The 27127-nt window shown below is 44.8% G+C and overlaps 1 protein-coding gene across 1 annotated transcript in view; it reads right to left on the bottom strand.

Moving 5' to 3' along the window:
- Nucleotides 1-19439, bottom strand: part of C1H9orf152 (chromosome 1 C9orf152 homolog) — a 30573-nt gene extending 11134 nt beyond the window's left edge. The window contains exon 1 of the mRNA XM_030189907.1: nucleotides 18866-19439. Coding sequence (XP_030045767.1) covers nucleotides 18866-19139 — 274 coding nt within the window. The 5' untranslated portion in view covers nucleotides 19140-19439. The remainder of the gene's footprint in view (nucleotides 1-18865) is intronic.
- Nucleotides 19440-27127: the final 7688 nt, after the last annotated feature.

The raw sequence follows: 27127 nt of genomic DNA, 5'->3' as shown, positions 1-27127 counted from the left end.
CATGGTCCTTGAAGGCCACAATTCAGTTTGGTTTTCAAGATTTCTGCAATGATTATGCAGATAGATCTCATGCATATTCATTATGGCAATCTTGAAAACCCAATTGGGTTATGGCTCTTGGGGACTGTGGTTACCCACCCCTGATCTAATGTAACTGAGACAGTGGACAGTGAAGTGACTTGCCCAAGGTCACACAGAGTGTGGGAGGTGGGATTTCCTCAGCTCTTAGCCTGCTGTTCTGACCATTAGGCTACTCCTCCTCTCTGATGCAATACAATTATAATAGGAGTAAAATATATATTTACTTAATTAAAATCACCAATCACAAAAATCACACACACAAAACTCTTGCTCAAAAAAGTAAGCCAAACCTTAAAGACCATCAGGAAACTGCGATTCTCATAGGAGGATCTAAGAACTCTAGCACCACATGTGCAGCAAAACCCCATCTCCAAAAAAGTGGAACATTAGGCATTTCAAACCAATCCCATTCCAAGGGTATTGGTCATCCTAGGCAAACCTTTACCATATGTCCCCTCTCAATTAACTTTCAGGCCCCTAATTACCGCTCAAGACATCATGCTTTTCAAAATTAAATGTTGTTGTGTGTCTGTGTATCAGACACACAGATGGTGAGGGCAATTTTGCAGAAGTAATTTCTCAAGTTAAATGAGCTGTTTGAAAATGACACACCCTTCCGTGAGATAAAAGTACACATGGATGGTTCTTTGAATGTATGGCTGTCAGGATCTATTGTTTTGCTTTGACTGCTGCTGCTTTTTGCAGCTCCCCAGAAGCTGCTGCCCTAGGCGTTCACTTAGTCTTGCCTAATGGTTGGGCTGACCCTGCACCTCATAAAATCATCATTTCTTCCAATAGAGCATGTTTTCCAATGCCATTCATTCTCCAAAGGATCAGGGTATATGTTAGACCTTATTGACCTACCAACCAGGAACTCTACCAGCTCTTCACGTACATTCCTGAATCTCCACTATCCAAACTGTAAGGGACTGAAATATAAATTAACATATGCATCCAGCTTCTCCTACATATGCACGCAAATTTGGAATGAATGACCAAAATCCATAAAAATAACCCACGACATAGTGAACTTCCATAAACTATTGAAAACTTATTCATTTAAGAAAGCATACAGTAACAACTCATCCTAAATGCCAATTAACAAAACGTATCTATACAACATGTATTCTATATGCCTTAACTGTTTTTGCTAAATCTTCTTGATTTGTAGTTTAATGTTCCTAATTGTTCAAGTTAATTTTGTCATGAATGAAGTTTAACCTAATACCTTCAGCTCTCATCACAAGACGAACTTTCCTCCTGTAACCTAATCCACTCTGTCCCCTCTACCTCAACTATGTATTTCTCCTATCCGGAACTGGTAAACACCACTTATGGAACTATGTAAGCCACATTGAGCCTGCAAAAAGGTGGGAAAATGTGGGATACAAATGTTATAAAAAAAAAGAATTCTCACAAGTAGGTAACGTGGCATTGTGTTACCCGGTCTGGATCTTATAACAAGCTTAACAGAGCATTATGGAGCCTGAGACATGCTCTACCACACATGCGCAAGTGCCTTCCCGCCCCCACGAGAGCGCGGTAGCTGCAGTTGTTTTTCTACCGCGGTGAGGAGAAGTTGCATTTGTAATTTCTCTTCACTCCTGGTCTAGAAGAGCTTCATTTTTTGGTGCCTTTTTAGCTTTTTTCACACTTTTTTGCTGTGCCTGTTTTAGGGCTTCAGTTCCCTTCTCTCCCTGTATACTTTTAATTCATTTTGTCCCAAGTTTAAGTTTCCTTTATTTTTCATGACTTAGGCCGTGTTTAGGCCTAATCTTTCCCTTGGCTTTTTTCTGGTGCCTTGCCCCATTTTTCAGGCACCATCGCACCATTTGATTTGGCTGCAGAGGTTTTTATGTCAATGTCCACTAAAGTACCCAGTGCAATCAAACAATCTCTGCAAAGACACCCATTCTTGGTGTCTTCAGTGTTTAGGGCCCGACCAAAGCCAGGCTAACTGTGTCCTTTGTGTTTGGTTGAAGAAGAGGACTCAGGTGTCCAGAGAGGTTCAATGCAAAAGATTTTTTAGAGCCGGCATTGATGTTGAAGACTGCATCGGGAGAATCGGTCCACATGGCTGCTTCGAGACCCATGGACACTGGGAGCAGTAGTGCATTGAGTGGGTCTCCACCTGTCTTGATGCTGACTGCTGGGCATTGCCCCTGGGACCGGCTGCTGTCAGACCCGACTCTGAGGTGACATAAATACATAAGTATTGCCATACTGGGACAGACCAAAGGTCCATCAAACCCAGCATCCTGTTTCCAACAGTGGCCAATCCAGGTCACAAATACCTGGCAAGATCCCAAAACAGTACAATACATTTTATGCTGCTTATCTTAGAAATAAGCAGTAGATTTTCCCCAAGTCACTTTAATAATGGCTTATGGATTTTTCTTTTAGGAAGCTATCTAAACCTTTTTTAAACCCCGCTAAGCTAACTGCTTTTACTACATTCTCTGGCAACAAATTCCAGAGTTTAATTACACATTGAGTGAAGAAATATTTTCTTCAATTCATTTTAGATTTACTACTTTGTAGCTTCATTGTGTGCCCTCTAGTGCTAGTATTTTTGGAAAGAGTAAACAAGCTATTCACATCTACCTGTTCCATTCCACTCATTATTTTATAGACCTCTATCAAATCTCCCCTCAGCCATCTCTTCTCCAAGCTGAATAGTCCTAGGCATTCATGAGAGTCAGAGGAGGATCCAAGATACTTTTCAGAGGATGAGTCCTATGACATCCCCTCTGAACCCTCCCCTCCGCTGAAAAGAGAGAGTCTCCTCCGTAGAGCCTTTCATTCCCCTCTTTTGTTAAGGAAATGGCCGAGGATATTCCATTTCATTTGGAGGTGGAGGATGAGCCCAGGGCTAAGATGCTCGAGGTCCTGTACTACAAGTCTCCTCCTAGGGAGGCTGTGACTGCCCCTCTCCACGAGGTACTCAAAGAAGTCCTCGATAGGAATTGGGATTCTCCTCTGTCAGTACCTGTCCTGCCCAAGAAGACTGACACGATTGCCAGGTGCCCTTGGCCTGGATTGGCCGCTGTCATGGACAGGATGCTGGGCTCGATGGACCCTTGGTCTTTTCCCAGTGTGGCATTGCTTATGCACTTATGTACTTATCTACAGCACACCTCACAATTCCATTGTGGTAGAATCCGCTCTCAGGAGAACCAGGAGCTCTAGAGACTATGCCTTGGCGAGGCAGGGAGGCTATGACCTTGGACTCTTTGGGAAGAAGATGTTCCAGGCCTCAATGCTTGTGTCCTGTATACAATCCTACCAGCTCTTTATGAGCGTGCACTTGCGGGACTTGGTGCGCAAGCTGTTGGACTTGGTGGACTCTCTCCTACCAGAGCAGGCTGATTTGGTATGCCAGTAGCCAAACAGCAGAAGACATGTCATAAGTTCTTGGCCAGGGGCGCCTAAGACACCTTTGACATGGCATCCAGGATATCTGCTCAGAGTATAGCAATGTGCAGACTCTCATGGATACATGTTTCTGACTTGGAACAGTCAGTTCAGCAGACTTTGGTGGATGCCTCATGCTGGGGGGATAACCTTTTCGGAGAGAAGGTTGCAGAGGTCGCTTACCAAATCAAGAAGCACACTGATACCATCTCTTCTCTCTCCTGCCAGGCACCTTCTGCATCAGCCTCCTCATCTAGGAGGTCTTTTGGCAAGTCGAGGAGGGGTGCATACTGCTCTCAGAGGCATAGGTACGCCACCTCCTCTTGCCAGGCTGCTCAGGCTCAACCCGAGCATGCTCGTTCACATCTACAGCATGCACCTAAGACACCTGATGCTCCCCAGTCAAAGCAAGGGACAAAACGTTTGACTGGCTCCCAACAGAGCATAGCTGCTATCAAAATGCCCATACCAGATGACCTGCCGGACAGAATGAGGCTGAAGTTTTTCTATGAAAGGTGATCCCTTATAACCTTGGATTGGTTGGTTCTCCAAACAGTCTGCCTTAGATACGCCCTCACTTGGCTTTGAAAACCTCAAATTGCCCACTGAGAGCTCATTACTTCAGGTCTTAGCACCAGCAGGTACTTGCAGAGGAACTATCTGCCCTTCTAAAGACCCATGCAGTTGAAACTGTTCCACCAGGGGAAGGAGGGCACAGATTCTATTCCAGGTTCTTCCTCATGCAAAAGAAAACAAGGGGGATGCATCCCATTCTAGAACTAAGGGCCCTAAACGAATTCCTGGTCAACGAAAAGTTCAGGATGGTTTCCTTGGGCACACTTCTTCCCATGATTCAGCAATGCAATTGGCTATGCTCTCTGAACTTAAAGGATGCATATACACACATCCTGCTCATTGGAAGTATCTTCAATTTTGGCTGGGAACACACCACCTCCAGTACCGAGTGTTGCCTGTTGGCCTCTCGTCAGCTCCCAGGGTCTTTACCAAATTCCTAGCAGTAGTAGCAGCATTTCTACGCAGGCTGGAAGTGCATGTGTTCCCTTAGCTTGATGATTGGCTGGTGACGAATACATTGGAGAATGGTACTTGGGAGTCTTCTGCTTATTTCTAGGATAAGCAGCATTAAATCTGTTTTACTCTTTTGGGATCTTGCCAGGTACTTGTGACCTGGATTGGCCACTTTTGGAAAAAAAGATACTGAGGTTGGTTGATGGATCTTCGGTTTGTCCCAGTATGGCAATGCTTATGTTCTTATGTTTACTCCAGTTTTGTTTCTGGCTGATTATACACCCAGCACTGGATTATAACGGGAGTGCTGTTGAGTGATCGGCTTTACAGCCAATATACCTTGCAGTTATTGGCTTATATTTTAGCAAATAACACACTCTACTTCAACCATAACAAAACCAGATATATATCTGTCATTGGATTCTGGTGAAATGGATGCATCTTCCAGGCTTCACTCTTCTGGTTTGTGCTGTCACTGAAATCCTACAGTCCTCAGTAGCGATAGCTGGGAATATTCTATTTCTAGAGCAGATGTCCATGTGTTAATATCTTAGAGTTCTCCAATTTTTTTTTAACATATGGGAAACAAGAAAGAAAATGAAAAACACCAGAGAGACTGAAAAGTGAAGTTACAGCAGATAGCAGGACATTAAATTGCAAGAATTGCATTACATCATTCTATGAAGTAAATTAAAATGGTTCATGATATTTAACTTAAATTTATCAGGAGAACTTCCCTACCACTGCAATTTCCCCACCCCTAGCTGTCTGTTCGTCCGTCCAATTTAGATTGTAAGCTCTGTTGAGCAGGGACTGTCTTTTCATGTTAATTTGTACAGCGCTGCGTAAGTCTAGTAGCGCTATAGAAATGTTTAATAGTAGTAGTAGTAGTAGTCCATGTGGAGGACTATTCGAGTGCTAGAGCTACTAGGGTTTGTTTTAAACTATCCCAAGTCCCATCTTCTCCCTGCACAGCAATTGGTATTCATTGAAGCCCTGTTCAATACGCAGAAGGTTCGAGCTTTTCTCCCAGGACTGAGAGCAGACTGAAAATGGACACTCTAATCGCTTCTCAGGTTGGGGACTCTCAGCAGGTCTCGGCTTGGCAGATGTTAGGCCACATGGCTTCCACAGTTTATGTTACTCCCATGACACGCCTTCACATGAAATCAGTCCAATGTACCCTAGCCTCCCAATGATGCCAAGCTAAGGGAGATCTTGAAGATGTCATCCGAGTGTCTCCAGAGCTTGTTCACTCTGCTGTGGTGGACCATTCGATCCAATTTGACTCTGAGACTACGATTCCATATTCCTCAGCCTCAAAAGGTTCTCATGACAGATGCATCTCTCCTAGGTTGGGGAGCTCATGTAGATGGGCTTCACAGGTCTTCAGATCAACCTTCTTAAGCTCCAGGTGATCTAGAACACTCTAAAGGCTTTCAGAGATCAGCTGTATCACCAAATTGTGTTAATTCAAACAGACAACTAAGTTGCAATGTTTTCTGATCTACACAGACCTTGCTTGAATACCTTCTACACCTCTCTGAGTCTGGTCTCAAGGCCAACTCCGTAAGGGTTCACCTCAGTGCAATTAGTTCTTATCATCACTGTGTAGTGGATAAGCTCATCTCTGGACAGCCTCTAGTTGTTCGCTTCATGAGAGGTTTGTTTGACTTCTGCTTGTGTCATGGGACCTCAATGTCATTCTCACACAGCTAATGAAAGCTCCTTTTGAGCCACTGAATCCCTGCCATCTGAAGTACTTGACCTGGAAGGTCATTTTCTTGGTGGCTGTTACTTCAGCACATAGAGTCAGTGAGCTTCAGGCTCTAGTAGTGGATGCACCTTATACTAAGTTTCATCACAACAGAGTAGTCCTTCACACACACCCTAAGTTCCTACCTAAGGTCATGTCAGAGTTCCATCTGAACACTTCATATACAAACTGTAGCACAGTTCCATCTGAAACAGTCAATCGTCTTGCCAGCATTCTTTCCCTGACCTCATGTCCATCCTGGCAAGAACACCTTGCACACCTTGGACTGCAAGAGCATTGGCCTATTACATAACTGTCATGGTCACCAATGAAGCAGGACTTTTGGACACCGCAGTGTCACAGTATAGACATTGCCCTTTGGGCACCTATACACATTGGTGGCAGACTCTTGGGCACCCAAACAGGAGGTGTCTAAAAGTCCTCTCTCCTGCACTGATCAAGATCTGAGCCAGAGCTGCCATCCCTTACAGGCACCACCTGGGGTAGCTATGATCTCCCTTCTGCTCCAACGACTGCCCCATCCACAGTACTCTACCTCTGCTGGTCCAGACAGCCCCAGCTCAGTGCAAGGTAGGGGGAGAGAGGAGTTGGCCCCCAACTCAGATCCCAGTCAGTGCCAATATGACAGCCCCAAACTCTGTGGTGCCTTAAAGTCACGCTCTCAGTCACCACTCCTTATATTAGGTTCAGTTAACTAAAATAAATAAATAAATGAGGTCTTCTGGTTTATGTAAGTACCCCCCAAAACAGCTGCATTTTCAGGGCATTAACGGATTTAGCGCACGGGAATAAAATGGGCTTCTTAGCATTTAGTACACTCTAAATCTGTTAGCGCACCGCAGTAAAAGGAGTCTTGAGTGAATATAATTGTAACCATAAGTGTCTAAATCATAACTCAAAAAGCATTCACTTCTCTGCTCAAAAAAATGCATAAGTGCTTTCAAAGCTTGGCCTGTTTATTTCTAAGCTGGCCCTAGCTGACATGAAGCGCCAGTCTGCATTGCACGTTGAGGGGTTGAATTGGAATATCTAGGTTGGGACATTCAGAATTCTCTTGGAATCTTACACAAGGCTCTGCCAATTGTACAGCCTTTTGTAAATATGTATAAAGATGCTGACAAGTACCTGAATATTTGCTGGCATACTCAGCAGGAGCAGTTATTTCACTAGCCTACACGTGAAGAAAAGAGTGGCATCACATGGCAGTATCCACATGCAGGTGCTAGGGATTATACGTGGAAGTGGTGAAAATAGCCCCCTTTCAGAAAACTCTACACATAATTGGTTCCAGTTCAGCAGTGAAGCTACTGAGGGATTCTCCTTTATCCCTAGTGTTAACCCCTGGCCCAAACAAACACTTCTATAAAACTTGCACTGGTTCAGAAGAAGAGCAAAAGCTGACAGGTGAATCTATGCTTATATTTGTATTTATATTGTAAAATGGAAAAACGCAATTTGTTCAGCCCATCCAAATCATGCCTACAACATTCCCTCCCCCCCTTCTAATCTCAGCATCTCGGTAATCTGCATGCTTTGTGAAATCACTATTTACATGTGCAAATGACACTATTTATACACGTAGAGGCTTTTTAATTGACCTCCATAGCTCAGAGCAGTGTTTGAACGTTGACTATGGGCTAGATTCTGTTTATGACGCCGAAAAAAATATGCCTAGGCGTATTCTATAAACTACACCTAAAGTTATGTGAAGTTTATAGAATACATCTAAATTTAGGTGTAATTAATAGGATATGCTCAGTGTCCATTTCCTGTGACTATATTTAGTCACGTTCATTTACACCAACTAAAACCTGGTGTAAATGCTAATGCCTAAGTTACACATGGAATGGGCATGTTTCATAACACTACATGTAAATTCTTGGAATGCCCATGCCCCTCCCATGGCCATGCCTCCTTTTCAGATCTGCATCTTAGAAGTTGTGTGCGTAAAGCTATGTAGTGGCAATAATTGCTTAAGTGGCCATTATCCACGCTAATTGGCTTGTTAAGCCAATTTTAAGTTGTGCGCACAAAACAACACAACCAGATTTGCGCACGTTGCTTAGGTCGCACTATATAGAATTTGGGGGTATATATGTGACATTTTTGTCCATTTCATCTGTGATCCTAAGATTGATACCGTCATAGAATCAACACTTAAATTAAAGAAGCATTCACTTGTATTTTCTGCCAAATGTCACCTTGTGTACATTCCATTTTCAGCCCCAGGGAAGTAGTCAAGAAATATATTGTTAATCCACTAAAAAGGTATCACCTTATAATATTTTTTTGAACTTTTATTTCCAAAGAAACATGATTGAAATGTAGACACATTAGTGTGGCCAGTGTTCCAGTGGGACACCTTAACTGTTGTAGCGTTCTGGCTTTCGTAGGTCAATCAGTTGTTGTAGCAGAACTTGGATCTGGACTTAGTGTAAAGGTATAATTCCTCTCTGTGGCTACTGCTGTAAGTACTCTTATGTAACTCCTCATAACAGCAGACTTCTGAGTGGGGATGGTTCACAACTGATTGCTTTTTTTTAATCTTGTATTGCCTATGTCCAAGTGCCTCAGGTGAGCGTCTTCAAAAAGGCATTAAGTCCTAATAAATATTTCTCAGCCTGACATAGCAAAATAATTCAGGTGGGATAGAATGAGGTTATTTATTTATCGTATTTGTACCCCATATTTTCCCACCTTTTTGCAGGCGTAATGTGGCTTACAGAGTATAGATATGATAACGTCGTTACATGATTTAAAAACAGTCGATCACAAGCAGAGGTGAAAGAAGATTTAGATGGAAGGTGTTAGGTAAGGTCATGTGAGAGGTGTTTTTTGGTGTACTTGGGTAGTTTAAGGAATGATTTGTTTCATTGAGGGTGACTTTTGTAGGCTTTGTTGAAGAGATGTGTTTTCAGAGCTTTGCGAAAGCTGGTTAGATTGGTCATGGTTTTCAGGGCCATGGGTAGTGCGTTCCAAGACTGTGTGCTTTTGTACGCAAAGGTAGTAGCATAAGCCTGTTTGTATTTCATTCCTTTGCAGCTGGGGAAGTTCAGATTGAGGAATTTGCGGGCCGATCTTTTGGCATTTCTGGGCGGTAAGTCCACTAGGTTTAACATATAGAGTGGGGCATCTGCGTGAATGATTTTGTGTACAGTCATGCAGATCTTGAACTCAATTCGTTCCTTGAGCGGGAGCCAGTGCAGTTTTTCTTTTAGGGGTTTTGCCCTTTCGTATTTAGGTGTTCCAAAAATGAGTTATGTAGACAAACACCAAAAAAAGTAATCTTGAACTGCCTATCAGAACATCATTTTATTTCAAAGTCAAAGACTTTGAAATAAAATGATGTTGTTCTGATAGGCAGCTCCTTAGCTGTAGCCTGGGATAGCCTTCAGGGAGCAAAGCAGAGCAATCACCCAGGCCCTGCACTTTGGATAGTTCCACTTCCTGTCTTTTTCCCTCCTGCCAAAGATCTGCCGAGCCTCCCATATTCAGTGAGAGACTCCTGCTTTCATGGGTCATCTCCTTGGCTCTCTTTAGGGGAGTCAAGGACTCCTGCCCAGCAGCCTCCCCCTCCATTAGCAGAAGGAGATGTGTTAATAAGATGTCATCTTCTGCTGCCCCAGAACAGTGGCTATGCTGAGCTGGAGTCAGTCAAAAGCTCGCCCCTTGCTTTTGCTGGGGAGCAGCAGGGGCCTTAGGTGCACGCTGTTGACGAGAACAAGCGCGCTGGGGCTGAGCCTGACTAGGCTGCCGAGAAGCCGGAGTGTATCTGCAAAATCTCATAGCTTTTACCATGAAACTTGTCTCACAGTAGCAGGAGATCATGTTTTTTAAAGGCGTCTCCTGCTCCTGGAGGGGGAGGTAGCTTGTTAGTGCTGTAGCCATGGAATTGAGGGGTGGAGCCAGGAGGCAGAGTGGATGGGGCTGAGGCAGTGGCGTACCAAGGGGGGGGGGCGGTGGGGGCAGTCCGCCCCGGGTGCACGCCGCTGGGGGGTGCTGCGGCGCACGCCTGCTCTGAGTTCACTGACTTCCCGCATTCGCTGCAGCTCCCTCTGCCCTGGAACAGGTTACTTCCTGTTCCGGGTCAGAGGGAGCTGCAGCGAACGCGTGAAGTCAGGGAACTCTGAGCAGGCACGCAGTGCGGCACCCCCCCAGCGGCGTGCACCCGGGGGGGGGGGGGGTTCCGCGCTGCATCAGGGGGGGGGGTGCTGCACCTGGGGGGACGGGGCGCCGCCCCGGGTGTCCGCCCCCCAGGAACGCCACTGGGTTGAGGTGCATGTCCTAAAATCTCCCGGTTGGCAGCTCTGCTACCCAGTAGACCAGTTTTACCTACGGTTACCTCCTCTTCTGCTGGCTTTCATCTTTAATCCTGGATACTGTATATGGTGCCGATCCAAGATGAGCACCCAATTAAATTGGCTGATGAGCCAATAAGTGCCAATAACTGGGTGCTAATGGGCAGGGGAGGCCTAAGGCAAGATGCCCCCCCAACGGGCCAACGATCTAGCATCTCCCCCTTCTTTCCTTCCTCCACCCCCTTTCTTGAGTTTACCATCTTTTTCCATTTTCCAAAAGGCAGCGGCAGCAGCGATTCCTATACGCTGCCCTGCCGCCAGCACCAGCCTCTTCTCTACTGTGGGCTGCCTCTGAGGAACTAGGAAGTTACATCGGAAAGGTAGACCACAGTAAAGAGAAGAGGCCAGTGCCAGCAGCAGGGCAGCCTATGGGAATCACTGCCACCACCGCCTTTTGGAAAATGGAAAAAGAAGGTAATCTTAGGGAAGGAGGTGGAGGAAAGAATGGGGAGATGCCACTCCAAGAAGAGTGCCGCCTGAGGCCTCTGCCTCAGGTGACCTAATGGTAGGGCTGCCAAGGCTAATTGGCATCAATTTGGATTTGTACTCACATCTTGCTACGTATTATTCTATAAAAATGTGCATCCAAATCTCATAGTGCACAACCCAAAGGGGGGGGGCATGGCCATGGGAGGAGCATGGGCGGGTCAGAGGCATTCCTAGAATTTGTGCACAATATTATAGAACAGTGGGGATGCGCAGCCAAATTGAGCAATGGGAATTGCATCTGGTTTCAGCAGGCATAAGTGCTGGTGCTCAAATTTGGACACCAAATTCGGCACTCAATGTTATTCTATAATGCGCTCATCTTTGAGTGCCCGTTATAGAATAGTGTTGAGCACTGATTTTTTTTTCGGCACCAATTTTTGTGTGCCATTTTCTGTGCAGGGCTGGACATTGCCGATGAGAGAGGGGGCAGGGGGGACAAAATTCCCCGGGCCTGGGCCTCCAAGGGGGGCCCGGCGCCGCAGTCCCACCCGCTCTCCGTTGTCGATCGTCTGCCACCGGGCCGGGCCCCCTGCATTGAAATCACAGCGCCTCTCACCTCCGTGTGAAAGCGCTGCAGGCAGCAGATCGCCTCCCTTCGGGCCTCCTTCCCTCCCTATGTCCCGCCCTCGTGGAAGTTATGTCAGATGAGGGCAGGACAGAGGGAGCGAAGGAGGCCCGAAGGGAGGCGATCTGCTGCCTGCAGCCCTTTCACACGGCGGTGAGAGGCGCTGTGATTTCAATGCAGGGGGCCCGGCCCGGTGACGGACGGAGGGGGGCGGGTGGAGGGGGGGGAGCAGCGGGGCCCCGGGGGTGGCCTTGCCCCAGGCCCGGCCCAGTCTCTCGGCGGCCCTGGGCTGGAGGATACCACAGGAAGATGAACCCCTGTGTAGTTCAAGACTTCTGACTGAAAACAGCAAAGGCCCTACAATCTGACCTGCCTGGCAGAGGATTCTTCTGTGAGGGTGGAAATGAGCAGGACAAGGGGAGAAGGACTTGAAAACTAAAGGCAAATTTGGTCTGGACCTCAAAATTTGGGGGGGGGGGGGGGGGCAACCCCTTCTGTGACATGTTTAGTGCAAATTAGGACTAGTAGGTAAGCAGGCTGATTGTGTGTCTTTCTGAACATTTTTGTCCTTGGCAGTCTGCATTTTCCTGGCGTCTCATACTTTCTTAGACCCTAACCATCTCTGTTTCCACTCAGTTTACTGGATTTCCAGCAACATTCTTGAAAAAGCTTCTTTTTGAGTGCTGAATTTAGGACATAAAGGAGAGACCCTGATATTCTATTAACTTTGGATGAATCCCTACCATTTTAAAAGAGTTGATGTCACCTAAGCACTTGATATAAAACGACATAAACTTGACAGTGGTTTATCTACATGATTTGTCCAAAACCTGTCCTACTGAGCTCAGCACCAGGATTTCCAGGATACAGATGAGGTATATCTGTTCTGCATTCATGGGAGACCCAGTGTATGCAGTTTTACTATATACGTACATATTCACTGTTGATATCCTGAAAACCATGGGGTCAACAGGACAGGATTGGGAACCATTGGTCCATGGTATTGGAGTTATTTTAAGGATCAGTGGTTAAAACAGAATGGCAGGTCCTAAAAGAGCTCTTCCATTCATTTTAGGACAAAGTGTACTTTCAGCAGGGATAGCCGGAATGCCATGAATTAATCTCAAAGTTAGTATACACAGCAGGAAATTCTCCATGAAAGATTTTATTCTCAGGAAAGCTAAGACACCTGCTGTAACCTGAGTTGAGTTTTCAATGTATACAGGATGAGAGCAATTAACATCTGGAGTATAGCTATGTCCACAGTAGTCAAACTTGTTTTCCTGGGTAATGAGGGAGGTTCCTCAAATAGACACAGTGATTAATGAAGTCTGAGCATGGGAAGCTGAAACCATGCCCCATCTCATTTTCACTAAGGCCATCCTCTTTCCAACCTTGTTCTGACATAAAAGTCCCACTGTCCCTTTTCTAATCTCTCGTAGTTTAGAATATTTTCGATTGCCCCTTGGAAAGATAGTCTGGGGGGGGGGGGCTTTGTCCAGTGATTAAAGTCATTATTTTTGCCCGATCAAAATTTATCTGAACATATTCTGTTTTCTTTATTTCTCCACATTTTACACTCACGTTTTCGTTATTAATTTATATAAAAAGAGGATGGGGATCAAGTAAGAATCACTGGCAATGTATGCTTTTGTGATTTTTAGCTCTAACTCAAGCGAGGATTCCAACCTTTTATGCTTTCTAACATATGGAATTTTGGTAAAATGTGTGTATTTTTGTAGGTACAATAATTTTGCCAAAAAAGGGATAGAAATTCACCAAATGTGACATGCAGGAAGATTGAGGTCTACAAAACCCTGGTGGTTTAGAACAGGTGAAAGTGAATCGATTTTTTTTACTCTTTCAAAAAGTACAAAGACCAGAGGACACGATGAAATTACATGTAAATACTTTTAAAACAAATAAGAGGACATTTTTTTTTCACTCAAAGAATAGTTAAACTCTAGAACTTGTTGACAGAGGATGTGATAACAGCAGTTACCATATGTTGGTTTAAAAAAGGTTTGGACAAGTTCCTGGAGGAAAAGCCCACAGTCTGCTATTGAGATAGACATGGGGAGGCCACTGTTTGCCCTGGGATTGGTACATAAGTACATAAGTACATAAGTAGTGCCATACTGGGAAAGACCAAAGGTCCATCTAGCCCAGCATCCTGTCACCGACAGTGGCCAATCCAGGTCAAGGGCACCTGGCACGCTCCCCAAACGTAAAAACATTCCAGACAAGTTGTACCTAAAAATGAGGAATTTTTCCAGTCCATTTAATAGCGGTCTATGGACTTGTCCTTTAGGAATCTATCTAACCCCTTTTTAAACTCCGTCAAGCTAACCGCCCGTACCACGTTCTCCGGCAATGAATTCCAGAGTCTAATTACACGTTGGGTGAAGAAAAATTTTCTCCGATTTGTTTTAAATTTACCACACTGTAGCTTCAACTCATGCCCTCTAGTCCTAGTATTTTTGGATAGCGTGAACAGTCGCTTCACATCCACCCGATCCATTCCACTCATTATTTTATACACTTCTATCATATCTCCCCTCAGCCGTCTCTTCTCCAAGCTGAAAAGCCCTAGCCTTCTCAGCCTCTCTTCATAGGAAAGTCGTCCCATCCCCACTATCATTTTCGTCGCCCTTCGCTGTACCTTTTCCAATTCTACTATTGGTAGCATGGAATGGTTCTACCAATGGCTGCATTAGAATGAATTTAATGTGCTGTGTGCTAATGTCTGCTTCAGGCTTCGTGCTCTGTTAGCTCATACACAAAAATGTTTTCAATAGAGGTGGAGTTAGAGGGCGTGCAAGGGGAGCAGTCGCTCCCTCAAACGGATCGTGAATTAAATGGCATCTTTGTGGATTGGCCCTTCAGTCTTGCACTGGCACCTATTTTACAAAAGGTGGGCTTCCTCTGATGTCAAAACCTGGCTATGCTTCTGGTTTTCAACATAGGGTGCACAAGCTGAGAAAATCTGTGTGCAAAGCCTCATACACTTTACTACACTGGACCCAACTCAAAGAAATAACAAGGGGTACTTTTACCAGCAGGGAAGGTGGGCAGTTTTCAACTAGCCTCTTTGTCTACATTATTGTTGGAAGAGTGATGTTGGAGTGATCATGATTGTTGAGAATGGGGAGGGTGCAAAACTGAAGGTGTGCCTAGGTGTGGTTAGTGCAGTGGGTTGTGGATCTGGGGAACCAGGTTCAATTCTCACTGCTGGCTAACAGTCATTAGTAGGTTGAGATCCTGGGGAATCCACACAAAAGATCAACTTCACTAATAAGAATAGCTGTTAAACAACACAATGTCCACCAGTGAAGACCAAAATATGTGACTTGTCAAAAAATGGGGAAAATGTCTCATACACTCCTGTGGCAACACTCTCACTTTTCAGGTGCACACAGCGCAAAAAGTGATCATAGACATAAAAAACCCCTTAAATACTTTTTTTGTTTTTTAAGGTTATCAATAGAAATCAAACAAAATAAAACATGGAAAAGAAAATAAGATGATACCTTTTTTATTGGACGTAACTTAATACATTTCTTGATTAGCTTTCGAAGGTTGCCCTTCTTCGTCAGATCGGAAATAAGCAAATGTGGTAGCAGATAGTATATATAAGTGAAACATCCAAGCATTGCATGCAAAAAAGTGTATACAAAAAAATATATATAAATAAATTCTTCGCTTTTGAATGCCCAAACTGACAGCAAGAATTGAAATCACTTATCTTAGCCTGCTGTCCAGTTCAAATGAAGGGTGGTACTTCCTTGCTTCCAGAAAAACTGTCATGCAGTCCCAACGGTCCCGTTTCGCTCCGCTTCTTCAGGGAACCACATTGCCATAATCCAAATGCTGGAGGGTTAACTTCCCACTGCCTTCAGGTTAGGAAAAACTGGTAGCAAGGAAGTACCACCCTTCATTTGAACTGGACAGCAGGCTAAGATAAGTGATTTCAATTCTTGCTGTCAGTTTGGGCATTCAAAAGCGAAGAATTTATTTATATATATTTTTTTGTATACACTTTTTTGCATGCAATGCTTGGATGTTTCACTTATATATACTATCTGCTACCACATTTGCTTATTTCCGATCTGACGAAGAAGGGCAACCTTCGAAAGCTAATCAAGAAATGTATTAAGTTATGTCCAATAAAAAAGGTATCATCTTATTTTCTTTTCCATGTTTTATTTTGTTTGATTTCTATTGATAACCTTAAAAAACAAAAAAAAGTATTTAAGGGTTTTTTTATGTCTATGATCACTTTTTGCGCTGTGTGCACCTGAAAAGTGAGAGTGTTGCCACAGGAGTGTATGAGACATTTTCCCCATTTTTTGACAAGTCACATATTTTGGTCTTCACTGGCGGACACCGAGATCCTGGGGAACCAGGTTCAATTCCCTTTGCAGCTCTGTGTGACCCTGGGCAAGTCACTCAACCCTCCATTGCCCCAGATACAAATAAGTACATAAACCACTTTGAACATAGTTACAAAAACCACAGAAAGGCAGTATATCGAGTCCCATTTCCCCTTCCCTGTTGTCATCTACTTATGACTCATACTAGTATTCTATCATGGGAGTTTTGCTGTTATAGAATTCACACTTAGCACACATCATCCCAGGACCTAACTTTAAAAGATATATAGAGAACGACTTCCAATGAGTATGTTGAAGAAAAAGAGAAGTTTCAAATATAGTTTTACAGCACCGCAGTTTCCTGAAAAGGAATGATTCACTATTAGCCTGTGAGAAAGACACACACCATTTCAACCCGTTTCTCTTCCGCTGCTTGCATTTTTTTGTGGCCACAAAGTGCTACATTAAGTACAGCAAGCCTATGAGAGGGACACCCTGAGTAACTGAGTTGTTTCTTGCCTTAAAATTTCTCTTTTTTTGTATGTTTAAATCTGTTTATTGACAACAAAATTACAGAGATATACAAAATATTGTAACAAGAAACGATAACAATGCAACTGTTAACTGCCAGACCTTCTTAGATGTGAAGTTATTTCCTTTTCTTCCCCATTTAACTCTTCCCCTCCCACCTTACCTATGCCCCTTATTTATAATTACACCTATTTTAATGATGGCAACAATACAAATATAACCATAGTTCAGAGAACTACTCCATTAACATCCATTTTCTTTCAATAGGTAATAAATTCAAATATGCTATTACTAGGTGCCCATCATGACCAAAGGATCAGTTTCTGTACCTACTGGTATTCCATTGTCTAGGAAAGTTTGCAGATATGTACAAGGAAGACCTTCAGCACCCAGATTTCAAACAAAAATAAGACAAGGGGCCAGAATAATTATTCCTAGCACATGTTATCCACTTCTAAATTGATGCTGCCAAAAAGCAAGTCTGCTGGTGCTGGGGCCCAACCATCAGACAAGACTAGGCAGTTGCCTAGGGCAGCAGCTTCTTGTGAGCACCAAACAGCAGCTGCAGTTCAAGCTTCTGTGGCTGCTGGGACCTATCGTTTTCCTTAAATATCCACCAGCACCTACTTCAACCAGGATTTTTATATCATTTTTATTTGCTGATCATAATTCACTTTAATTATCAGTTAATTTATTGGGAGGAGGGGGGGGGGGGCTGTAAGGCTGAAGGTTTGTCTCGGGCACCCACTACCCTTGCATGGGTTTCTTAATTTAAGTTGTGACAGGTTCTCTGTTCCTACTAACTATTATCAAATGTCCTACTCGCTGGAGCTCCTTGATGTTGTTGTCTTCATTTGTGTAAAATTCCTAAAATCCCCGGAAGCGACCAAGACAGTCAGTCCAGGCCGCTTTTTCTTATTCAGCCACTCGGAACAGTTTGGGGAAGGGAGTGGAGTATATTCAGCCCCATCCTGCTGGGAGATCGTCACTTCTCTCCATTGCCCATGATAGGGGCACACAAGGTTCCCCTTATAGTCACCCTATGGCACCCTGGAGAGGCGGAAACTATGACATGTATTTATTTATTTATTGTTACATTTGTACCCCGCGCTTTCCCACTCATGGCAGGCTCAATGCGGCTTACATGGGGCAATGGAGGGTTAAGTGACTTGCCCAGAGTCACAAGGAGCTGCCTGTGCCTGAAGTGGGAATCGAACTCTGTTCCTCAGTTCCCCAGGACCAAAGTCCACCACCCTAACCACTAGGCTACTCCTCCACTAGCAACATTCCATGTAGAAGCCTTCCCTTGCAGATCAGCAATGCGGCCGCGCAGGCTTCTGCTTCTGTGAGTCTGACGTCCTGCACGTACGTGCAGGACGTCAGACTCACAGAAACAGAAGCCTGCGCGGCTGCAAGGGCAGGCTTCTACATGGAATGTTGCTAGTGGAATAGCAACATTAACATTCCATGTAGAATCTCCAATAGTATCTATTTTATTTTTGTTACATTTGTACCCTGCGCTTTCCCACTCATGGCAGGCTCAATGCGACTTACATGGGGCAATGGAGGGTTAAGTGACTTGCCCAGAGTCACAAGGAGCTGCCTGTGCCTGAAGTGGGAATCGAACTCTGTTCCTCAGTTCCCCAGGACCAAAGTCCACCACCCTAACCACTAGGCTACTCCTCCACTAGCAACATTCCGTAGAAGCCTGCCCTTGCAGCCGCGCACGTATGTGCAGGACGTCAGACTCACAGAAACAGAAGCCTGCGCGGCTGCAAGGGCAGGCTTCTACATGGAATGTTGCTAGTGGAATAGCAACATTAACATTCCATGTAGAATCTCAAATAGTAGCAACATTCCATCTAGAATCTCCAATAGTATCTATTTTATTTTTGTTACATTTGTACCCCTCGCTTTCCCACTCATGGCAGGCTCAATGTGGCTTACATATTATATACAGGTACTTATTTGTACCTGGTGCAATGGAGGGTTAAGTGACTTGCCCAGAGTCACAAGGAGCTGCCTGTGCCTGAAGTGGGAATCGAAGTCAGTATTTGCATCTAGTCTTAAGGTTTCTATATTCATAAGGATCTGTGTCTCCCACATTTGCACGCAACTTTTCTGTGAAAGATCCCTCCCAACATATTGCGGTCGACATATTTCTTATTAATTGCAGAACGCTCCCAAGGGCCCCCCACCCCCAGACTGCTTTAGACTAAAAATTGTGGTTCACCCTTTCAGTACATACCTGTCTTATACACAATGATGTGCGTCTGCTGCTTTTGCTTCTCTTTGATGGAGTAGTACTGTTCCTCCAGTAGACTAATGTCCATCTTGCTGGGTTGCCCGGCACAGTCTGCAGGATGTTTTGCTAAGGTGCGAGTGACCGATACAATCTCCCCCATGTATTTATTCGCCCTCTGCGTCTCTTCCCACCAGGAACTCAAGTCCCGGCAACAGCAGCAGCTGTGAACTGTCATCTCCATCATCTGTTTGTAAAGTGCAAGTAAGGTTGAAAACATTTATTGGGTAATAAATTAAGCCGAGCTCTGCTGCAAGAAATAAAGCGGCTCCTTTCACTAACTCATGCCTCAGAGGTTGTCCTCCTGCTCTCTCTCTCTCTCGACATGTTTGAGAGATTGCAGAATGTCCTGAACTTCGTAGGGCAAAGTGAATGATAAGTCTGGGACTTTTTGTTGACTTTAGGCTGAAGGGTAGGTAAATCCTTGCCAAGTGAACGTAGTGAAATATTACACTCCATTGTATGCAGAGAGGTTCTGACCATACTGGTTTTTCTTTTCATGTTTAAAGCAAACGTCAGAATCTGTCCTCTGGGGCTGATATGCTAATCTACAGGTGACTCCCCCCCCCCCACCCAGGTGTTACCGAGACATTTAAATATTATGTAACTAACTTGTGCTATAAATTTTTTAGCATTAAAAGTTTGCCTGAAATTGCAAGCAAAAAAAAACCCCCATCCTTCTGAGAGCTGTAGTTAAGTTTCAGGTGAAAATGCCAATGAATATATTTTTGTGCATGAAGAAGGCCGGCAAGGAGCATGCCGAGCAGCCGCCAATAACATGGTGGCTGCCACGCAGCGGCTCCCCGAACCGAGCAACCCTTCCCTTCCGGCTTCCCTGTGAATGACGTAGGGGAGAACCCCGCCTGTCATTGGCTGGGGGGCCGGAAGGGGCAGGGCTTCGGGGGACGCCCTCTCGCACCGCTTAAGAGTCGCCGACGAGACAAGGGGAGTCTCTTGGTCGGCGGTGCTTGCTCACCACTATCCTCTGGTCAGGCATCATCCCGCGAGGGCACGGATCTGCTTCCAGGTTGTGGTCCAGAGGTTTAACCAAGGTCAATTGCCAGATTGGCAAGAGGGTGGAGCAACTTGGCGGTGCGAGGATCTGGCACCAGCGGGCTGCCCCGCTCACTCTCGAATACTTCCTCCCAGATGCTAGCCATCTCGGGGAAGTCGCAGGTTTCCTCCTCCTCAACGACTTCCAGGAGGTCCTGGAGAGACATTTCTGAAGGAGGGAAAAGGGGGGGGGGACCCGTGGTCCCTGAATTTCAGGTCCCCCGGGTTCTGGCGGAGGCACCCGAGCCTGGGAACTATGGGATGTGCTGGAACAACAGGCGAAAGGAAGATTGCCCGCTTCAGACAAGGGACAGGAACACTCACTGCTGGCAGACCAATCACCTCGCTGGTTACACATGGCAGGTGGGACTCTGGTCTGGGGTGCAGTCCCAAGCGGGCGGATGCGCGGCCACGCTGGGGGCAGAGTCAAGACTGGCCACCGCGTGGGTGGGGATGCTGGCTCTCTAGCTGGATAAGCATGGCGGAAGGCTGGAGCATCTGCAATGTCCAACCCACGGCTCGGGTGCTTCCTAGGGGCAGTTTAATGTGTTGTCAATAAAGCTGTGGCCATTTATTCCCAAAATTCTGTCTCATGCCTGGTTTGTGTGTGCTTGAGGGGAAAAAGCGAGGGAGGGGACGCGAGAGTGTGCAGCCTGCCTATGTTATGTTCTTTTAGTTTTGGGAGCATAAGCGAGAGTATGCAGCTGGTTAACTATTTTGCAAAGCAAGCAGGGCCACATTCACCAGTGAAAAATTGTGAGAGCTAACATCTCTAACAGCATGTGTTAATGTGTACTATTGGCAAAATGTTAGCATGCGGAATTGCATTTGCTAATTTGGCAGTATATAAGTACATAAGTATTGCCACACTGGGACAGACCAAAGGCCCATCAAGCCCAGCATCCTGTTTCCAACAGTGGCCAATCCAGGTCACAAATATCTGGCACGATCCCTGCAGTATGTTTATTTAAAACTTTATATACCATCAAATTTTGCCAGATCTAGGCAGTTAACATTGTACAACAGAAAATACAAATAATAAAATGAAAAGAACTTCAGTTCTTTATAGGAAAGGCCTAACCCAATTAGTCAGAAACATTTATATGTAAGAGAGTTATATTTCTCAAATTGCAGGATCTTCAATAAATCCTCATATCTCCCTCATCGTATATTTTTTAACGCTTGATGAAAGAAATGGGTTTTAAGCAGAATCTTAATTTCCTTCAGGTTCACTTCAGCTCTCAGATCTTTCTGTACTTCATTCTAGAAATGAGGGGCCAACCAAAAAAGGCTCTATCTTGTGTTCTTTCCCATCTCTCCATTGTAGTATCCTGCATTGACCTACGAACCCTTCATGGTGAATAGGATATAACTAGGGTGCCTGCAGTTCATAAAAAGCCTTATATGTCAACACCAGTGCCGACCAATGATAATGCCTAAATAAAGAAGTTACGTCAGTAGTTCCCACACTTGGTCCTGGAGGCACCCCGGCCAGTCAGGTTTTCAGGATATTCACAATGAATATTCATGAGATAGGTTTGCATGCAGTGGAAGCAGTGCATGCAAATCTCTCTCATGAATATTCACTATGTATATCGTGAAAACCTGACTGGCTGGGGGTGCCTCCAGGACCAGGTTTGGGAACCACCGAGTTACATGATTGAATTTACGTTTACCTAAAAATTTCAGCGCCGTATTTTGTCGTTTGTAATCTCTTCAGATTGTTCCCTGATAGACCTGCGTAAATAATGTTACTATAGTCTACTCGCAAAGTGAGCAGTGCATGCAATCACATATGCAACGCTGACTCATTAAACAAATGCCTTCGATACATTAGCCTCCAACAAGGAAGCCTCTACAGTAAAGATGAATATGTGTGTTGAGTCTTCTATGCACAGTAAAAACAATTAGACATTAACACAAACATCACACTGAGTGAGCTCAGCCATGCAATAGAATGGTGTGCTGTTTCAGCACACAGCTTTGCAATTCACACTCTAACAACACTTTTACTCTCAATGAAGTAATGGCATGCAAATTACTATGGCATTAAATAAAGTGTGCTGATAGAAAAATCAGTGCACAGGGCCACAGGTTGGTGCATTGGGTATACATATCTCCCTTCCTGTCAATGTGGGATTGGCTTTACCAAATAAAACAGCCCAGGTTCACCAAGCCCAAGATCCACCAACCCTCACCCAGTGCGGGCCAGACTTCAGACCTCCTGGCCCCCAGGTAACCTGGTCCAGGGCACCACTGGACTGAGCATCTGCAACAAGAAGGCCCTAGAGCAGACAGCTTCTATGCTAAAGGATCCCCTAGACCAGGGGTGGGCATCCTGTGGCCCGCCATTGAATTTTATGTGGCCCATGAAACCTTACGAAGTATACACAGAAAACAGCCTGTACAAACGTCCTTAACCAGAGTTTTGTTGTCCACTCACAATAATGCCTTTTACTGTGCTTCCCCCTTATTATGAAACTCATTTTCACTGAACTCTCCCTCCCAAAATTTAGAGCTGCAATGAATTATATGGCAATGAATTATATGGCGCATTTGTTCATTTTCTGAGTGTGGCCTCCTAGGAATAGTACTGAAATTCATGTGGCCCTCTGCGTATAAAGGTTACCTGGTCTGGGGAGGCATCCAGTGGCATCCTACCTTTCATGCCGCCATCTTGCAAAATGGTGATGCCTGAATCTCTAGCAGTCCGTCAGGATGCACCGCTGGAGTTAGTCTGTTAAATGAAGGCGTAGCCTAAAGGTGAGAGCAGCCGGCTGAGAACTAGGTACAGATTTAAATGGAGGTGTTCTCTGACGTCCTCTTTAGATTTAAAGGGCATCTGTGAGCTAGGTTGCCATTTTGAAAACCAGTTGCCGACTAATTATGAGCCGAGGCATTTTGAGGTGAGTTCTTAGCAGTCATATAGTTATATTTAGGACTGAGTAGTTAGGAGAATACTTTCTGATTATGTTTATGTATTGCTTTGTAGGACCAAACCCTGAAGCAGGTTCCCAAAACATGGTGCTTTTAACTCCTAACCATTTTCACTTGTTCAGAACCCCTTATTTTATCATCCTCACTTTAATATTCCCTTATCTCGTTTGTCCTGTTTGTCTGTCCTAATTAGATTGTGAGCTCTGCAGCAACTGTCTCTTCGTGTTCAAGTGTGCAGCGCTGCGTACGTCTAGTGGCGCTTTAGAAATGATTAGTAGTAGTAGTCTTTGGGATTCCGGAATCTTGCTATGATTTGTGTTCCAGAATCTTGCTACTCTTTGGGATTCCGGAATCTTGCTACCCTTTGTCCTTATCCCTTATTTGTCCTGTTTGTCTGTCCTAATTAGATTGTAAGCTCTGTAGAGCAGGGACTGTCTCTTCATATTCAAGTGTACAGCACTGCATACGTCTAGTAGCGCTATAGAAATGATAAGTAGTAGATTGTAAGCCCTCTGGGGACAGAAAATTGCCTACTGTACCTGAATGTAACTCACCTTGAGCTACAACCTAAAAGGTATGAACAAAAGCCTATTCTTTCCCAATAAAGGAGGCAATCCCTTATTTGTTAGACTGATCTATATCAATGTGCCCCAATGTACCACTAGGTTTCAGGTACTGCCATTTTCCAAGATGGCGGCATGACGAGAAGGATGCCAGTAGATGCCTCCCTGGACCAGATAACCAAGGGGATGGAGTGGCTACTGGGTCCACTTGGAACATGTTTCCTCTGAGCTGAAATGGCCCTGCTGTTCCCATATAGGATATTTCCTTCAGTCCCAAGCTGAAGGACTGTGCTGAAGAGAAAGTAAAAACATGCACCACAATTCTATGCTGTTCTTTACATCTGGAGCAGTCCCCAACTGGGCGGCCTTGCATATGATTTGCACGTCAATCTGCTACTCTTTATTTCCACACTACAACCTTTATTGTATCAGGAGTAAGGTGAACATAAGACTAGTCATACTGGGTCAGACCAATGGTCCATCTAGCCCAGTATCCTGCATCCAACAGTGGCCAATCCAGGTCACAAGTACCTGGCAGAAGCCCAAATCGTGGCAACATTCCATGCTACCAATCCCAGGGCAAGCAGTGGCTTCCCCCATGTCTATCTCAAATAACTTTTCGTCCAGGAACTTGTCCAAATCTTTTTAAAACCCAGATACACTAACTGCTGTTACCACATCATCTGGCTGCGAGTTCTAGAGCTTAACTGTTCTTTGAGTGAAAAAAATATTTCCTCCTGTTTGCTTTAAAAGTATTTTCATATAATTTCATTGAGTGCCCCCTGGTCTCTGTACTTTCTGAAAGAGTGAAAAATCGATTCACTTCTACTCATTCTACACCACTCAGGATTTTATAGACCTCAATCATATCCCCCCTCAGCCGTCTCTTTTCCAAGCTGAAGAGCCCTAACCTCTTTAGCCTTTCATCACATGGGAGGAGTTCCACCCCCCTTATCATTTTGGCTGCTCTTCATTGAACCTTTTCTAATTCTGCTATATAAGTTGGATGTTTTGGTCTAAACCTGTTTTAATAATGACACAAAAAAGTGCTCTAAATGACCATATGACCACTGGAAGAATAAAGGAATTTTCCCTCTGATATTGTACTGTTCCCTAAGTGAAGTAATCTGAGCTAAAGTGAAGTTATATGGACTGTTTTTGAACCTGAATTGTGCTCTGGGCTGCTAGCCTAAACAACCTGGAGTGAAGGGTGTTTTGTTGATTTGAAGCAAGAAAATAAAAGCTCTTACTTATAAACATTGGGCTTTGAATGTGCTTCTGTGAAAGGAACGGAGGGGGGAGGAAGTCCTGGGAGTTCGCAGGGCCTGGAGCCAGATTGCTGTGGAGTGAAGGCAACAGTCGTGTGGAGGAAGAGGCAGCTAAGCAGGGTTGAACATGGCTGGGTCCTGGATGGGCAACCCAGCTACAAGGGCCACAACCCAGTCGGGTTTTCAAGATTTCCACAATGAATATGCATGAGATTGATTTGCATTCAATGGAAGCAGTACATGCAAATCAATCTCATGCATATTTAGAGTGGAAATCTTGAAAGCCCGACTGGGTCCTTTAGGACCATGGTTGCCCATCCTTCCTACAGTACACTGAAGATCCTTTGAGTTTGTGTGGTTGTCAGGACCTATGTTTTTTCTTCAACTACAGCTGCTGACTCTCAGAAACTTCTACCTAATGGTTAAGTTGACCCTGACCATTTACTCTACCTTGTACTGCAGAACTCTGCCAAGATAAATTAGTGCTTTGAACAAAAAAAAGTGGAATAGAAACATGTAGAAGGATACTACTAAATAAATCCAAAGGGTAATTTTTTCTTTATCCTGTGCCAATCTCTCCCCATGCAGCCTGGCAGCAAATAAAGCACCTTCCTACTCTTCCCTTACATAATCTCTATTCAATACTACGTATAACTGATATTATGTAATGACTATGTCATAACAAACTCTGTAAGCCACATTGAGCCTGCAAATAGGTGGGAAAATGTGGGATACAAATGCAATAAAAAAAAAAAAAATATATATCTCAGACTGCAGCAGGACCAAAGTTTTGCAGTATGAGTTCAAATCAAGACGAGGAAGTCAGGTATGAGAAGGTAATTGTTGGTATGATGGTCACTTTTCCCCACATCTTTGTAAAAGAGTCCCTAGGATTACCATCTTCCTGCATTTTTTTCAGGATTCTACAAATTTCTAAATTAACTGTCTCAAAGCTAGATGGCTAAAGCGTCTAGATATTTTTTCAGTTTAATCCTCTACAGATCTCCAGACCTCCCCTCTTCCAGTGCAGACTGTGGTAGGATCCAACCAATGCGATGGCTTGTAGTCACAGGGAGGCAGGGCTGAGCTGAGCTGTTGAAGACTGAGCACCCCGAAAATGTTCTATCATTTTTGTTTGGAATTCTTTCTTTTCCAACGAATGTTGTTAATAGTGTGCTCTCTTCTTAAACAATGCACCAGGGGCGTAGCCAGACTTCGGCGGGACGAGGGTCTACAGCCCGAGGTGAGGGGGCACATTTTAGCCCCCCCTCAGCGCTGCTGACCCCCCCTGCCGCCAACCCTCCCCCGCCAGCCGAGGTCCTCTTCTTCCGGCGCAAGGCTTCGTTCTGTTTCTGTGAGTCTGACGTCCTGCAAGTTGTACGTGCAGGATGTCAGACTCACAGAAACAGAACGAAGCCTTGCGCCAGAAGAAGACCTCGGCTGGCGTGGGTTGGGGTCCCTCACCAGCAAAGGTAGTGGACGGCGGCGGGTTGGCGGCGGGAGGGGGGTCGAGAGGGTCATTGGCAGGGGGGTCCAGGGCCAAATCTATGGGGGCCCAGGCCCCCACGTAGCTACGCCACTGGAATGCACACTATGGACCAGATTCTATATAAGGCACCTAAAAAATCCACACAGTAAACATTCCGCCTAAGTATATTCCATAAACGATGCCTAAATTTAAGCACAATATATAGTATACGCTTAGTTGATATCCCAGTGCCTAAAGCTACGTGCCGTCATTTACATCAATGAAAACATGGCGTAAATCTCTGCGTGTAGCTTTACGCACACTGGGCCATATTCTGTAACTACATGCATGGCTGGGCTCTGCAGATACTTGAGCTGCATTGTGCAGGAAGTTGGGGAAGTCTCGCATGGCACCGCTCAAGTATCTGCAGAGCCCGGCCATGCAAGGGAAGAAAAAGCACTTTGAAGCAGTGCCAAAGAAGAAGAGAAAAACAGGAGCAAAAGTCCTGCAGTTGAGGTAAATGCGGGGGGGGGGGGGGGGGGTCTATGTAAAATCAGCCAGCGTTAAAAAGCTATTAACGCGTTGATAGCATTAACATGTTAATTACCCACCCCTACTATTAAACAACATTTAATTATCTTAAGCCATGTTAACGTTACTGACATTTTAGTGTTACCACCTAGCGATTTTTGTGCATTAAAAATGTTCGAGCTAAAACACCATCCAATAATGTCAAATGATCCAATTAACAATGTGTCAGAATTTTGCAGTCACTGTGAATGCTCAAAGTGTCCACCCCCTTCTTTAACACAGGCCTTCAGTCACTTTGGGAAGTTCACAACTAGCGAGCTGCACGGGAACGGGGTTCGCGGGAATCCTGCGGGGACGGAGGCAGGGGATGGAAGCAGTTCTGCGGGGT

The sequence above is a fragment of the Microcaecilia unicolor genome, chromosome 1 (assembly GCF_901765095.1).
Source record: "Microcaecilia unicolor chromosome 1, aMicUni1.1, whole genome shotgun sequence".
Classification (NCBI taxonomy): domain Eukaryota; kingdom Metazoa; phylum Chordata; class Amphibia; order Gymnophiona; family Siphonopidae; genus Microcaecilia; species Microcaecilia unicolor.
The sequence above is the reverse complement of the archived record's forward strand: the minus strand, read 5'-3'. Positions and strand labels throughout refer to the sequence as shown.